The 17536-nt window shown below is 38.6% G+C and overlaps 1 protein-coding gene across 1 annotated transcript in view; it reads right to left on the bottom strand.

The window, feature by feature from the left end:
- The window catches only part of BGLU42 (beta glucosidase 42), a 57923-nt gene that overhangs the window by 25879 nt on the left and 14508 nt on the right, over positions 1–17536 (bottom strand). The window contains exon 4 of the mRNA XM_089137689.1: positions 10924–10999. Within this exon, the coding sequence (XP_088993815.1) occupies positions 10924–10999 (76 nt within the window). The remainder of the gene's footprint in view (positions 1–10923; positions 11000–17536) is intronic.

The raw sequence follows: 17536 nt of genomic DNA, 5'->3' as shown, positions 1-17536 counted from the left end.
AGGAAGGAGATTGTCTTCTTATTATAGGCAAGTTGGACATGACTAACATTTATGCCTCAACTTGAGGGGGAGCGTTGGTTGGTTTAGTTCTATTAGGAGTTTTAGTTCATGTAATTTTCTATTTCTTGTTGCCTTAAGGGGTATTCATGTAATAGTGTTTTTTCACTTTATTATAAATAAAGGGTTTGGGATCACATTGATCCATTTAAGCCATGCTACCACAATTGGTTTTCTCAATAGACGAGTTATATCTCATGGGTGTTTGCAGTGCCAGTAAGTATACACAAAAATTTCAATTTAGATCAAAATTAAATAATGTAAATTTCAACATTGACAATGGCTAAGCATAAACACAATGCATAACAATGAAAATTCTGCTTACAATTGATTTAAGAACCCCCACACTCGAACTTTATTACCCAATATTGATTCGTGAGACGAGGCACGGATATCTAAATAAGAGACTCACCTTATATCTTTCAAGTACAACCTCTTATACAAAACCACTTATAAAATAAAGGGGACAAAGGATTAAGGCTTTGGAGTGCTTGGAGGAGATAGAGGATTTAGTCACTAGTGAGGACCATCATGCATTGATACCCAAGACTGTTGTGGAGAGCATTGCAATAGCACTATATGTGGGTTAAGGATTATATGGTGAACTTGCTAGTGGCCCTTCCTTCCAAAGCACTAGAGCATACAAACACGAGAGTGGGTATGAGGGGTCATCTACTATAGTATGTCTACACATGGATAAGGGGATGGATCAAGATCAGGATCATCACTTGTGGACTGCATCTCTAGATACCCGTCAAACCCAATTCATCAATCATCCTCTTATAATTAGGGTGATCCACTCCCTTGGTCAGGATATCTATCTTACGTGACGATGGGACCTATAAATGGTTAGATATGGACTACCAAAACAGCTAGCCCCACACCATTTCATGAGATGTGCATGTTGCACAATAAGAGGAGAGGCTGAGAGAGATGCAGTGGTATATGGCTCGTGGGATGGATCGACCGAGGAACTCTTCATGGATTTAGTGGAGATCTCAATTACTGAAACGGATTATATCTGTCTCAATTAGTAGGATATGAATGAGTACTTTTCACTAATTTTTAATGCAAAATATCTCATCTATTATGTTTATTAGGCTTTAAATAGGGTGTATACAAAAACCCAACTCAAAATACAGACAAAATAGGGCCGAAACCAAGGATCCAAATTTCCAAGGGAAAATACCTAGTTTTGGCCCATGCTGAAATTTTTAGCCACATCTCATTTTCGAGGCAGGCTGAAACCAGCCTCAAAAGCGAGATTTGAACCTTTCATGCAACCAATGTGGGATTGTAATTTGTAAATACCCTTGACTTACCTGAATAGTTAAACTGAGCTGACTATCATAATAAGTTATTGTAAAAGATAAAGACTACATGATGTGAACTCAAAATCTGGGTTCAATAATGTTGCAAACTGTTAGGTACCTGAATAAGGCTACTTAACAAGGTGGAATAACTCAAGAAGAAAAAAGAGACTTTGAATAAAAGTTGAATAAGAAACAATACATACTACCAGCAGTAGGTGATTCCTACGGCTACCCAAGAGCAATAGCTCTCACATAAACTTCCCCAATCCTCAAAACCTGTCTCTTCTACTCTTCCTTCCCCCTATTAATAGCAATTACGTTCCTACAATATTAATTAACTGAATCATCCCAATTCGAATAGGACTCTTCAAAAGTTACCTAAATTCGAATAGGACTCTTCAAAAGTAACATGAATTTGAATAGGACTCTTCAAACGTAACCTGAATGTAATACGACTCTAACCTGAATGTAATATGACTCTTCAATCTAATCCTAAAAAGTAACCTGAATACAATAGGACTCTTCAAATTTGCCAATCGTTTCCTTCCCTAGAATTTAGGGATTTGCTTTCCCTGTCGAGTGTAGACTTGTGATACTAGGGACTTATCAATACTCCCCTCCAACAGTTTCACCTTGTCCTCAAGGTGAAAATCTGAAAATCTCTTCTGCTGGGGTTTAATGGAGTGGGCTTGACCCAAGGGGGTTTCTTTGGGGGTCTAGCGGCCCAGTCTTTGTGTTGGGTTTCTTTGGGCCTTAAGTTTGAGACGAAACATAACTGATTGAGGCCCAAATAACACAATCTTTGGCTCATAGGGATTGGACCAAACCCACGAACCGGTTTGAGGTGAACCGAACCAACCCCAAAAACCCTAATACTCCATCGTCTTCTTCCTTTCCTGCGAATAGAATTTTTGGCCGCCTGCAACTTGTCGTCGATTGTACCTGGCCTCTTTCTATGCTTCTTCACTTCACTGCATCTCGATTTTATAGCAGAATATTGCTCCTCCACTTTGGTCCGGTAGGTATCTTCACTCAATCCTATCTTCATCTTTTTGCTCCACGTTTGGTGATGCGTGACTTTCGTAGTCGACAATACTTCATCATTCATTCGATACTTCTCAACCTGGTTGTTGTCTATCTCCAAATTTGATGTCGGTTGTCTCCCGTCGCTAAACTCACACCTCAGGGCTTCTTTGAATCCCGTCCAGAGAAAATGCCGTCCAATTCTTGTGATAGATCTAGTCAAGTGCCTCTCCTTCTAGATGTTGGATCGCCACCCCCAACACTGCTCTTCCTCGATCTAGTTCTCCCAGCAGAAGAGAAGAACCTTTAAAATCCATCTCTGAACTCCTCCTTCACCAGAAAACAAAGGTAGTGCCATCACCTCCCTGGATTGTTACAGCTCTGATACCAATTTGTTAGGTACCTGAATAAGGCTACTTAACAAGGTGGAATAACTCAAGAAGAAAAAAGGGATTTTGAATAAAAGTTGAATAAGAAACAATACATACTACCAGCAGTAGGTGATTCCTACGGCTACCCAAGAGCAATAGCTCTCACATAAACTTCCCCAATCCTCAAAACCTGTCTCTTCTACTCTTCCTTCCCCCCTATTTATAGCAATTACGTTCCTACAGTATTAATTAACTTAATCATCTCAATTCGAATAGGACTCTTCAAAAGTTACCTGAATTTGAATAGGACTCTTCAAACGTAACCTGAATGTAATATGACTCTTCAATCTAATCCTAAAAAGTAACCTGAATACAATAAGACTCTTCAAATTTGCCAATCATTTCCTTCCCTAGAATTTAGGGATTTGCTTTCCCTGTCGAGTGTAGACTTGTGATACTAGGGACTTATCACAAACCCTAAATCTAAAGTTCTTCTTCAGGATCTTAATCAAATGAACCAGCAATAAACTAGGATTTAGCACCCTGTGAGTTAGGATTGAAAATAGGGTTCCAGGGTTTCATAATGGGTTGGCAGGGATTCGGGTGGGGTTAGGAATTAGGGTTGGATGAGGTTCAATCCTTAACCCTAGAGTAAATTAAAGTTTAGAACTAAAGTTCTGGCTTTGGGATTAAGGTTATCAAAGGATTACTAGAATTAGGGTTTCCAGGGGAATGGCTAAGGTTAAGACTAGGGTCAAAGGTAAAGTAGGGGAAAGGGAAGATGATTCCAAAGTGGAATAGTGTTCAGATGAGGAATTTGAAGACTATGATTGAAAGTAAAGGTTTCTAGCTTTATAATAAAGAAGATGAGGTTAGGCTTTACTAGGGTTCTGGGAGAAGGGAAAGGGGAGTCATAGGTATGGGAGATAGAGGAGAGTTTGGTTCCTAAAGGGGGCAGGTATTGGTTGAAAGGTTTTAGGATTTAAGAAAATTATGGTTTTAAAAATCTGAAATTTCCAGCTGCTGAGAAAACCGATTGTGGTAGAATGGCTTGAATTGATTAGTGTGATCTCAAGCCCTCTATTTATAATAAATTAGAAAGAACACTATTACATAAATACCCTTACTTGGGTAACAAGACATAGAAAATTACATAAACCAAACTCCAACAAAATTATATTCCTAGTAGAACTCAACCAACACTCCCCTTCAAGTTGAGGCATAGATATTACTCATGCCCAACTTGCCTACAATGGGAAGGATATCTCCTGCCTTCAAACCCTTAGTGAAAATATCAGCCACTTGGTCTCCACACCTAACAAAAGGCAAGCAGATGAGCCCTTGTTCCAGCTTTCCTTTGACAAAAAACCTGTTAATTTCAATGTGCTTAATTTGATCAAATTGCATAGGATTATTGGCAATACTAATAGCAGCCTTGTAATTACAATATAACATCATAGGGTTTGAAACTTGGACTCCAATATGTTTTAGCAGACCTTTCAACCATAGTAGCACACAAACTTCATGAAGAGTAGCTCTATATTTAGCTTCAGTATTGTATAAAACTACCACATTATGTTTCTTACTCCTCCAAGTAACTAGATTACCTCCAACAAAGGTACAATAACCTAAAATTGACTTCCTATTAGAAGACCCAGTCCAGTCTGCATCAATGTACACTTCTACATTTAGTTTATTCGTGAGTGACAAAAGTATTCCTTTTCCAGGAGTGTTCTTTAAATACTGCAGTATTCTGGTAACAACTTTCATATGAGCTAAATATGGATCATGGATGCACTAGCTAACTATTCCCACATCATAAGCAATGTCTGGCCTAGTGTGAGACAGATAAATAAGCTTCCCTACTAGCCTTTGATATCTTCCTTTGTCCACTAGCTCTTCAGTTTAATTGTAGCTTTAATAAGGGTATTAACTGCTTTACACCCTAGCATTCCCACTTCTGATAATAAATCTAGGACATACATCCTTTGGGATATGTATAGACCCTTCTTTGATCTTGCTAGCTCAATCCCTAGGAAGTATTGTAACTTCCCAAAATCTTTAATCCCAAACTCTCTGCCAAGAAAGTCCTTCAACCTTTGAATTTCCTCACCATCATTCCTTGTGATGACAATATCCTCCACATAAACAATAAGAAGTATGATATTGGTACCTGACTTCTTAACAAATAGTGTACGATCAACATTGTTTTGCTTGTACCCAGTAGAGGTCACTGCCTTCTAGACACGTCCATACCAGTATCTAGGAGACTGTTTTAACCCATAAATTGACCTCTTCAACCGACAAACTTTTCCTGTTGTATTGTCATCAAAAAAACCATGTGAGATTTCCATATATACTTCTTCCTCTAACTTCCCATGCAATAAGGCATTCTGTACATCTAGTTGGTGCAAGTTTCAGTCCTTGTTCACACCTACAGTCAACAAAACTCTGATAATGTTCAATTTTGTAACAGGAGAAAGTTTCATGATAATCAATCCCATTGGCATGGGTAAACCCCTTTGCAACTAGTCTACCCTTCAACTTGTCGACCGATCCATCCATATTTTGTTTAACCACAAACACCCATTTATGACCCACATGTTTATTTCCTAAACCAAGTATCATTTTTCTTCATTGCATGCATTTCCTTCACCATAGCTGTCTTCCATCCCTTATCAGTATAGGCTTCCTGCCAACTTTTGGGAATAGAAATAGAGGATAGAGAGGATAGAAAAGCATGGTAGGAATTAGACAAAGAATCATAAGAAACATATTTAGTTATGGGATGTTAAGTACAAGATCTAACTCGTTTTTTAACAACAATAGGAAGATTAAAAGAAGATACCTCAAGGGGAATAATAAAATCTAATTCTGGATACGGGATTGAAGTGGTAACATGTCACTTTTCTCCATCTGCTTTGGCCGATGATAATTCTTCCTCTAATAAGTTTGCACCTCCTTATTCTGATCAATCTTGTTTTGAAAGGCCTTAATAATTGCCTTATAGGAGTGGTCTCCCCTAGACCAGGTTTTTCACATAACTCAGAAAATAGAGGGGGAGAATTTAAGTCCTCAAGTATAGTGGCCGAAGTCTCCCCTTGGTCAGGAAACTCTTCTTGAACTCCTAAGTTGTGTTGTGGTGGTGTGTGGGAGTCTGTGTGTGATAGGAAGGTTTAGAGTTGGAAAGAACGCCCCTCTTCTAGGACTCTCTCCCTAGAGAGGTGTATAGTAAGGGTAAGACTATTTAAAAATTACACCCATAGACACAATGGTTTTCCTGAAAGGAGGATGATAACATTTGTACCATTTCTGAGTAGCAGAATACCCCATAAACACGCAGCATAGGTCGCAGGAAGAAAGCTTACTCTGGTGGGCTGTGATTTTGGCATAACACACACATGCAAAAGCGTTTAGGGGAATAACAAAGGAAGGAGGCTCCCTAGAGAACATCATTAGGACATTTAAAACCAAGTATCCTACTAGGCATCCTATTCATAAGGTAAGAGGCAGTGAATATAGCATCACTCTAGTATTAGTTAGGGACATTCATAGCAATTATAATTAAACGGGCTATCTAATGCCGATTCTTCCTTTTGGCAACCCCATTATGGGTGGCTGTATCAACACCACTAGTCTGGTGTATTATACCATAGTCAGAGAGATGTCTTTGAAAGTCACCATCAATGTACTCTATGCCATTGTCACTGCGAAGGATCTTCACAGTGGCATTGAACTGAGTTTTAAGCATATTATGAAAATCACGAAAACATTGAAAAACCTCATCTTTTTATTTTAAAAGAAATCCAAGTAGAACGAGAGTGACAATCAATAAAAGAAACAAAGTATCTATAACCAGTAACAGGCACACATTGGAAGGGGCCCCACACATTAGTATGAACTAACACAAAAATAATAGATTTTCCATTATGAAGAGAAGGTAAATAAGTAGAATGAGTTTGCTTCGCAAAAAAATCTTTCAACTAAATCAATAAATACTTTCTTAAGAGTTCCTAGAGAGGGGTGACCTAGCCTACGATGCCATTGATGAATGCCTGACATTACCAAATGGACCTGATGAGAAGATGCAGCCAGAGCAGAAGTTGATCCGGCTCTAGCAGATAAAGTCCATTGTTTAGTTTACTACATTCAATCTCCTTCTCCATTACCAAATCTTAGAAGACACAGTAAGATTAAAAAAAGTCACTTTACAATTCAATTCATATGTAAGACTACTGATAGAAAAGAAGTAAAGCAAGAAAGAACATGTAAAACTTTAGACAAAGAAAGTGAAGGAGAATGTTGAATGGTCCCTATTCCAGCAATGGAAGAATAAGAGCCATCAGCAATTCGAACTTTATCTTTCCCAAAAATTGGAGAATAATGCAACAAAAATGAGGATGAACCAATCATGTGATTTATGGCTCCTGTATCAATGATCCAAGGAGCAGAAACTGAAGAAACATGGAAAGCTGTAAAAGTTTGACCTAAAGTAACAAGGCAGGAGTTGGTATAGGTAGTGGAGGAAGCAGTAGTAGAGGTTGTATTGGCAGTAGAAGACTTCATAATACGTCGCAGAGTAACTAACTCCTCTGAAAAACTAATGTCTACAAAAGGTGTTGTGGAAATTGTCTAAAAAAGATTAGCCTTTGGTTTTCACCTTCTTTGTGTCCTTTTCTGCTCAAAATTAGCAGGATTGCCATGGAGCTCCCCAACAGTTGGCCTTGGCATAATATGGTTTGTGACAGTACTCACACTTGACAATCTCCTTGGTCGAATCAAATTTGGTGCTAACAAACCGTAGGGCTGATTTCTCCATAATAAGAGCATGAAGCATAACTAATTGACGGTTTTCCTCACACTAAACAAGCGCACAAGACTGTTCTAGTGCGGAAAAAGGAGAATGACTTCATAAATGTACTCTGATCTGATTATACTCCACATTCAAACCCGCCAAGAAGTCATACACCCAAATCTAATCAACATGCTTCCTATAAGTAGCCACATCCTCTGGATTAATGGGGTGATAATCCTATAATGATCCACCTCCTGCCAAAGAGATCACAACTCAGGATAATATTGAGCCAAAACTAGTTCCTCTTAGGAAGTCTCATGAAGCTTCTTTCATAGCTCATAAACCTGTGCACATTCCGTGACTGTCCATATGTTTCAGTAGTTGCCTGTCAAATTTGTGCTGTAGTATCAAGTAATAGGTATCCACGAGCAATATTTGGATTTATGGAATTCAAAAGGAATGACATAATGAAAGAGTCATTCAAGATCCATATATCCTATGAAACACCTGTGGTGGTATGTTTGATAGTGGCACCCATAATGTGTCCAACAAGTCCTCTTCCGGCAATAGTCAGGTAGGCAGATCGAGACTAGATCAAATAATTTGTTTCATCAAATCTTACCAAAAGAGGAGAAAGAGTGGGGTAATGTTCGAAGCTAGTAGAGGTAGTAGTACCATCGGTGGTTACCATATAAAAAAAAATGTCTGCAAATCTTCAGTCTTCACCCTTTCCAAACAACCGAAACGTCGTAGAATGGAATAGCCGAACCACCCAAACAAATCTAGGGAGTTATGGAGTTCATAGGGTAAGTAGCACCATTACTCTTTTTCTTTTTCTTTTTCGTTTTTAAACGAAAGAGATCCCTAGATACATGAGAAATCATAAATAGACCCCTGGATACATGTGAATTCATAAAAGAGACCCTTAGATATATGAAAAATCACAAACATACCCTTGAATATATGAGAAATCACAAGTAAACCCCTAGATATATGTGAATTCACAAAAGACCCCTAAATATATGTGAATTCACAAAAGAGCCCCCTGGATACATGTGAATTTACAAATAGACCCCTGGTCTGATCTGGTCCACTTTAGAATTATAGAACATCGTATTCTATGTTCGAAAGAGAAACTATATCATCGTCTGGAATGGTTAAGGCGATCGATGGTTTTGGAATGGGTTTTATCTTCTTCAAAAAGTATTGATTTTGGGTTGGAAGTATCGATTCTTCAAAATATATCAGAGGCGATGTAGTGTTGGTGAAGAGGCGATGGCTACTTGGCGATGATGGTGAAGTATCGGTTCTTCAAAATATATCAAAGGCGATTGGAGAGTTGTAGGTCTTCGATGGCAGAGGTGATGGTTGCTGGTCAATGGTGGAGAGTTGCAGGTTTGAGACGATGGTTGTTGTTGGATGGTAGAAAGTTGCAGGTCTTCAATGGAAAAGCAACAGTGAGAGAGGAGAGATCAAGAGAGATAAGCAATTTCTCCTTCGTCCCTTGTTTCTTCTTTCTCTTTTTTCTTTCCCTAATCAATTTTTGGCTCTGATGCCATGTTGAGAAAACCAATTGTGGTAGAATGGCTGGAATTGATCATTGTGAAACTCCTAGTGGAACTTAACCAACACCAGCTCCTTCACAAGAAAGAGAAGCATAAAAGAAGAAGATAGAAGAAGAGGGGCTGGAGAAGGGAAGCATTAAAGGAAAAAGGGGGTGGGGAGGTGAGGGATGGCTGCCTCAAGCAATGGGAAGGGGAGAAGGTGAGTATGCGATAGGGTGGGGAGAAGGTAAGTATGCGATACGGTGGGGAGCTGGATCTAATGGATTAGGGTTTAGGGGATGGAGAAAAGGCTGTGAGTAAAGGAAGAAGAAGGAAAGGGTAGGGGTTGGGGTGGGTATCACTGTACTTACTTGAAGATGACAATGGGGATTTAAAGAACCACAAAAATCTGCAGAAATTTCAATGACACTGCTGCAAGTCTTCCATCCAGGCAAAACCCATGACTCCTCTTTGGGCACCTTCAATCTCAATTTTTTATTAATCATCAAATCAGTCTTTTACAAGCTAGAGGCCTTATTCTAGTCAACATAAATGAACTCACACTAGGTCTCAAACTTAGAAGGCGATTTTAATTAGGAGTTATTGGACTAAGGACTCTCACTCCAACAAGGACTCTATCATAACTCAACCTAGAATGATCCAAATTACAAAATAATAGTAGTCCTAGGCTCCTAACTGAGAAAATCCCTCTCTAATTGGGACTCTTCAATAACTTGACCAAAACAAATCCATAACTCCAAAACAAAGGTAGGGTTCAAATCTTACTAGCCTACTGGATTCAATCAAACCCTAATTTGACTCAACTAAGATAAATAAAATTGCTGAACTGCTCCTAATCTGTGCAATCTCATATAGGGCCCTAGGCTGTTATGTTATCACCCTAGGCCCTGTTTCTGCATTTGGTGAAGCCTTCTCTGTGGTTGGCCCTTCTGGTTACATCAGCACAACTTAAATACCTACAAGTCCAAATAGATATATACTATGGACAAATCTCCCCTTATACCCATATTATAAAAGGTACTTTAGTCAGTGGCTTATTATAAGTCAGACGAAGTTGTAACTTTATGTTTTGTCATTTTTATCTTTTAACTTGCAAGGTTTTTTGTTATTGTTGCCTTTTACCTCTCTGGTCCCTAGAGAGGCATGTGTGACTCTAAGGGTAATGTAATAGATAGGTAGAGGAGTGGCAAAACCCCACTCATGTTCTTCTATCCATCTATTTTCTTCTTTATGTCTTCTTTGTTCACATCTCCTTTATTGTCATTGTTTCTTGCTAGCATAAATCTGTAACTAGTTTCTAGCTATACTCCTGTTCTAAATTGGATTTAACACCTAGTAATTTGGGAGGCTATTGCCGCTACTCAAGAACGGACAACTGCTGATCTGTCAAGTCTAATATCAGCAGCACAGGTTTAGATACAAAAATGTATTGCATCTGTCAACTGATCATGAGAGCTCCTACTCCAACAAGGAATTGACCATTCCAGCAGACCCAACTCTTGGATCAAAATGAAACTTTCAGCAGCTATCATAGGCCAGTAAGAGTAGAACTTAGACCTGCATTATCTGGCTATCTGAGTTGTTTATATCTGGTAAAAAGAACCTGCTATTTTTTTCCCTCCAGTTGGTACTGGTTATACACATCAGAATCACTTTACTTACATTCAGATATTTATACCAAGATTATAAGTGCCCAATAGTATCTATAAGTATGCTAGTGTTTCTAAACAGACAGCAATGGCAAAAGGATGAGCCTGTGCACCATAGATTAAAAGCTTGAAAGTGCTTAGTTTACATACCAGGGAAGATACGAGACCACGATACGGAAAAACGATAAGCACCAAATCCCAACTTGGCCATAAGATCAATATCTTCCTGTATTTAAGCGAAAGTAAAAACTAAAGAAATAAGCAGATTACAAATGAATAAGCATTCAAAGTATTTGAGCTAGATGTCATATATTTTCTTCCAAAGATGTCATCATAACTGGTCAATCATGAATTGAGAAATGAAAGCTTGTCCTTCATGAGGAAGAAACTTATATGCCATTGAGCCTTCCCAAATGCATAAGAGATTTACTGAGGGTCGCTACCAGTTGAGCCTTTACTAAGCCTGCCAAGGAAGTTCCATCGATTTATTCTGTTATTTGGGCTGCTGAACAGTTACAGGTTTAGCAGACTTTCTTTTGGTTTCCTTGTAAATATGTAGTCAATCGACTCAATCCCATGCCAATTAGAGTTAAAGTTCAAATAAAATAAAATAAAACAAATCTTTTACACGAGTGTGCCAAGGGGAGGCTTCTCTCCCCTTTTCCTTCTAATTTAACATTCACAGTTACTATTCATGGGCTGGCCATGAGGTCCCAAGACAGAAGCCTTCTCGTACACTTTCCCTTCTATTTTTGTTGGTTGAGTCCTACTAGGAGTTCAACTCTATTAGAGTTTTTGTTCATGTAATTTTCTATTTTCTTGTTACCCAAGTAAGGGTATTTAGTGTTCTTTTCACTTTATTATAAATAGAGGACTTGAGATTACACTGATTAATTCAAGCCATTCTACCATAGTCGTGTTTCTAAACATGGTATCAGAGTCTAAGTTCGATTAGGGAAGACAAACAAGAGAGAAAACAACAGCTTTTGAAACCGCCATCGCATCAATTCATCGTCTTCCATTACCGCTGTTGCTACACCACCTGCAACCGAACACCATCACAGACCTGAAACCAGATTCAACAAGAGCTGCTGAAACCACCATTGCACCTGAAACCACCATCGCAATTCATCGTCTTCCATTATCAGTGCTGCTACACCAACCGAACACCATTGTAGACCGGAAACCAGTTGTTTTGCCTCCCAGACCACCTGCAACTCACCTGCAACCCTCTCGCGACCCCTTGCAACTCATAATTTTGGCCACCAAAACAGCTCCACCATCGCTCTCTTGGTTCCGCCATTTTTGTCCATTGTCCCTTTGTTTTTTGAATTGACTACATAAACAGCCTCTTTACAACCCTTAAACCATTGAACCATTGAATCAGATGAACCATTGAACCAAAATCATGGACCATACCAAACCAGGGTCTAATTGTGATTTCATATATATGCAGGGGTTGAGAATTCAATGATTTCCAGGGGCCTGCAATTATCCATATTTCCAAGGGTCTTTCTATCATTATACATATTTCCAAGGGTCTAATTGAAAATTTTCATATACACAGGGGTCTATTTGTGCTTTCTCATATATTCAAGAGTCTCTGTTGAAAAAAATTAATGGTGTTACTTATACTATGGACCTTATAACTCCCTAGATTTCTTTGGGTGGTTCAGTTATTTCATTTAGCAACGTTTCAGTTGTTTTGAAAGGGTGAAGACTGAAGAACTGCGGACATTTTTTTTTGGCATGGCAACCATCGATGGCACAGCTGCCTCCAATGGCTCTAAATATTACCCCACTCTTCATCCTATTTCAGTAAGGTTTGATGGAACAAATTATTTGATCTAGTCTCGATCTGCCTACTTAACTATTGTCGGAAGAGGACTTGTTGGACACATTACGGGCGCCACTATAAAACCTACCACCATATGTGTTTCACTGGATAAATGGATCTCGAATGACTCTCTTATTATGTCATTCCTTTTGAATTCCATGAATCCAAATATTGCACGTGGATACTTATTACTTAATACTGCAGCCCAAATTTGGAAGGCTACTATTGAAACACATAGACAATTGGGGAATGATGCTTAAGTTTATGAGCTACGAAAGAAGCTTCATGAGACTACCCTATGGAATTGATTGTCGCCCAATATTATGTTGAGTTGCGATCTCTTGGGCAAGAATTGGATCATTATGGGGACTATCACCCCACTAATCCGGACGATGTGGCTACTTATAGGAAGCATGTTGATAAAATTCGGGAATATGACTTCTTGGCAGGTTTGAATGTGGAACATGATCAGATCAGAGTGCAAGTATTGAGTCATTCTCCCTTTCGTACACTAGAACAATCTTATGCCCTTGTTCAATGTGAGGAAAGCCGTCAATTAGCCATGCTACATGGTCCTATTATGGAGAAATCAGCCTCACAATCTGTTAGCACTAAATCTGATTTGACTAAGGAGATTGTCAAGTGTGAGCACTGTCACAAACCATATCATACCAAGGCCAACTGTTGGAAGCTCCATGAGAAACCAGCTAATTTTGAGCAGAAAAGGGCACAAAGAAGGAAAAACCGAAGGCTATTCTTTATGAGACGACTTCCACAACACCCACTGCAAACATTGGTTTCTCACAGGAGGAGTTAGCTACTCTACGACTTATTCTGTAGTCTTCTACTGCCAGTACAACCTCTACCACTGCTTCCTCTACTACCCATACCAACTCCTACCTTGCTACTTCAGATAAAACTTTTACAGGCTTCCATGTTTCTTCAGTTTCTGCTCCTTGGATCATTAATACAGGAGTCACATATCATATAACAGGTTTATCCTCCTTTTTCTTACATTATTCTCCACTTCCTGAAAAATAAAGTCCGAATTGTTGATGGATCATATTCTTCCATTGCTGGAAAAGGGACCATTCAACATTCTCCATCAGTTTCTTTGTCTAAAGTTTTATATGGTCCCTCTTTCTCTACTAACTTTCTCCCTATCAATAGTCTTACATATTACTTGAATTCTAAGGTGACTTTTTTTATCTTACTATGTATTCCAGGATCTGGTAACGGGGAAGGAGATTGGACGTGGTAAACTAGACGATGGACTTTATCTGCTGGAGCCGATTGGAGGATCTACTTCTACTCTGACTGCATCTTTTAATCAGGTCCATTCAGTAATATCAAACCTTCATTAGTGGCACCACAAGCTAGGTCACCCCCTCTAGAAACTCTTAAGAAAGTATTTCCTGATTTAGTTTCTTCTTATAACAAGGATGAATTTTTTGTCTGCATTTTTGCGAAGCTGACTCGTTCTACTTATTTACCTTCTCTTCATAATAAAAAATCTATTCCTTTTGTGCTAATTCATATTGATGTATGCGGCCCCTGCCAACGTGTGTCTATTACTAGTTATAGGTACTTTGTTACTTTTATTGATTGTCACTCTTGTTCTACATGGATTTATCTCTTAAAAAAAGAGAGGTTTTCCGATGTTATCATAATTTTCATAATATGATTAAAACTCAGTTCAATGCCACTGTGAAGATCCTCCGCATTGACAATAGCACAGAGTATGTTGATGATGAATTTTAGAGATATTTCTCTGACTCTAGCATAAAACATCAAACCAGTTGTGTGGATATGGCTACCCAAAATGGGGTTGTCAAAAGGAAAAATCGGCATCCTTTAGAGATAGCCCATTCAATTGTGATTGCAATGAATGTCCCTAACCAATATTGGGAATGATGTTATACTCACTGCCTCTTACCTTATGAATAGGATGCCCAGTAGGATACTTGGTTTTAATTGTCCTAATAAGATTCTCCAAAGAGCCTCTTCTTCTATTGTTCCCCCAAAGGATTTTGGAATTGTGTTTTATGCCAGAATCACAGCCCACCAAAGTAAGCTAGCTCCCCGCAACCTTCGCTGCATATTTCTGGGGTATTCTGCTACTCAGAAAGGGTACAAATGTTATCATCCTTCTTCCAGAAAAACCATTGTATCCATGGACGTAATTTTTAATAAGTCTTGCCCTTACTATACACCTCTCCAGGGGGAGAATCCTAGAGGATAGGTGTTCTTTCCAACTCTAGACATTCCTATCACACACAAAGACTCCCACACACCACAACACAACTTAAGAGTTCAAGAAGAGTTTCCTGACCAGGGGCTAGCATACCTGATGACTCTAATTCTCCCCCTTCGTTTTCTAAACCATGTGAAGAATTGGTTAGGGAAAAACCACTTCTATGAGGCACACTATTGAAGTCTTTCAAAACAAGATTGACCAGAATAAGGAGTTGTAGACTTATCAGAGGAAGAATTACAATCGGCCAAAGCAGGTTGAGAAAAGTGACATGGTACCACTTCAATCCCTTGCTCCAGAATCAAATTCTACTGTTCCCCCTAAGGTATCTTCTTCTGATCTTCCTATTGCTGTTAGAAAAGGAGTCAGATCTTGTACTCAGCATCCCATAGTTAAATATGTTTCTAATGACTCTTTGTCTGACTTTTACCATGCTTTTATATCCTCTCTATCATTTATATCTGTTCCTAAAAGTTGGCAGGAAGCTTATGATGATAAAAGATGAAAGACAACTATGGAAGAAGAAATGCAAGCAACGAAGAAAAATGATACTTGGGAGCTGGTTACACTTCCTCCAGGAAAAAAACCTGTAGGATGCAAATAGGTGTTTGTGGTTAAACAAAATATAGATGGATCAGTCAACAGGTTGAAGGCTAGACTAGTTGCACAGGGGTTTAGCCAAACCTATAGGATTGATTATCAAGAGACTTTTTGCCCCTGTTGCGAAACTAAATACTGTCAGAGTTCTGTTGTCTGTAGCTATGAACAAAGATTGGAACTTGCACCAATTAAACGTAAAGAATGCCTTCTTACATGGGGAGTTAGAGTAAGAATTCTATATGAAAATCCCACATGGTTTCTCCGATGATAATTCTGCAAGGAAAGTTTTTCAGTTGAAGAGGTCAATTTATGGGTTAAAACAATTTCCTAGATGTTGGTTTGGACGCCTCCTAAAGTCAATGACTTCTATTGGGTACAAGCAAAGCAATGCTGATCATACACTGTTTGTCAAGAAGTCAAGTACTAATATCACACTTCTCATTGATTATGTCGACGATATTGTCATCGCAGGGAATGATGGTGAGGAGATTCAAAGGTTGAAGGACTTTCTTGGCAGAGAGTTTGAGATTAAAGATATAGGGAAAGTTACAACACTTCATAGGGATTGAGGTGGCTTGATCAAAGAAGGGTATATACCTATCCCAAAGAAAGTATGTCCTAGATTTATTATCAGAAGTGGGAATGTTGGGGTGTAAAGCAGTTGCTACCCCTATTGAAGCTGGAGCTAAACTCATGGAAAAAAAAGGGAGAACCAGTGGACAAAGGAAGATATCAAAGGTTGGTAGGGAAGCTTATTTACTTGTCTCACACCAGAACAGACATTGTTTATTCTATGGGGATAGTAAGCCAGTTCATACATTATCCATATTTAGCTCATATGAAGGTTGTTACCAAAATACTACAGTATTTAAAGGGAACTCCTGGAAAAGGAATATTTTTGTCACCCACTGATAATCTAAGAGTAGAATCATACACTAATGCAGATTGGGCTAGATCTCCTGACATGAAGTCAATTTCACGTTGTTGTACCTTTGTTGGAGGTAATTTAGTTACTTAGAGAAGTAAGAAACAAAATGTGGTAGCGTTATCCAGTACTAAAGCTAAATAAAGAGCTATGGTTCGTGGAGTTTGTGAGCTACTATGGTTGAAAAGTTTGCTAAAAGATATTGGAGTCCAAGCCCCAAACCCTATTATGCTATATTGTGACAACAAGGTTGCCATTAGTATTGTTAATAATCCTGTGCAACATGATCGAACTAAGCACATTGAAATTGACAAGTTTTTTGTCAAAGGAAAGTTGAAACAAAGGCTCATTTGCATGCCTTTTGTGAGGTCTGGAGACCAAGTGGCAGATATTTTCACTAAGGGTTTGAAGGAGATTTCCTTCCTATTGTAGGCAAGTTGGGCATGACTAACATCTATGCCTCAACTTGAGGGGGAGTGTTGGTCGTGTCCTACTAGAAGGTCAACTTTATTAGAGTTTTTGTTCATACAATTTTTTATTTTCTTGTTACCCAAGTAAGGGTATTTATGTAATAGTGTTATTTCCACTTTATTATAAATAGAGGGCTTGAGATCACACTGACCAATTCAAGCCATTCTACCATAGTCGTGTTTCTCAACAATTGTACTATTCCTACCACACCTAATCTATCCTAAACTTATCCTACCACCCTTTTATTGTTGTTCAACCCTAAGTTTTGAGACTCTAGGCTATCCTGCATCACAAGCAAGAGTAATCTTTCTTTTTTTCTCCTTGTTATTGGGTAACAATGCTTGAAGATGTTTGTTTGGTCCACAAATCTTGTCCCAGACTAAATATAGTTGAAGATAGACCTCCCTAGTGAAGACCTCTTGCTTGCACTGAAGAAGAGTCAAATAACTAACAAATGAACTCTAGGAGTCCTTAATGACTCCAGATTTAGTATACGGGTTCTTCACCTAAAGCTTAACAATAAGTTTCTAGTGCAATCCAGTTCACTTTGGTTCCAGGACCTTCTTTTCTTTAATTAAAATAGTTTTCTCTTTCTTAATCTTAGCAATTTCAAGACTAATATAGGAGTTTTGATGATTGATGAATGAAATTCTCTACAATCAATCTCAAACAGCAT

The sequence above is a fragment of the Hakea prostrata genome, chromosome 10, assembly GCF_041222555.1.
Source record: "Hakea prostrata isolate BN-2017 chromosome 10, UWA_Hpros_2, whole genome shotgun sequence".
NCBI classification, from domain to species: domain Eukaryota; kingdom Viridiplantae; phylum Streptophyta; class Magnoliopsida; order Proteales; family Proteaceae; genus Hakea; species Hakea prostrata.
This window is presented reverse-complemented; position numbering and strand designations above follow the sequence as displayed.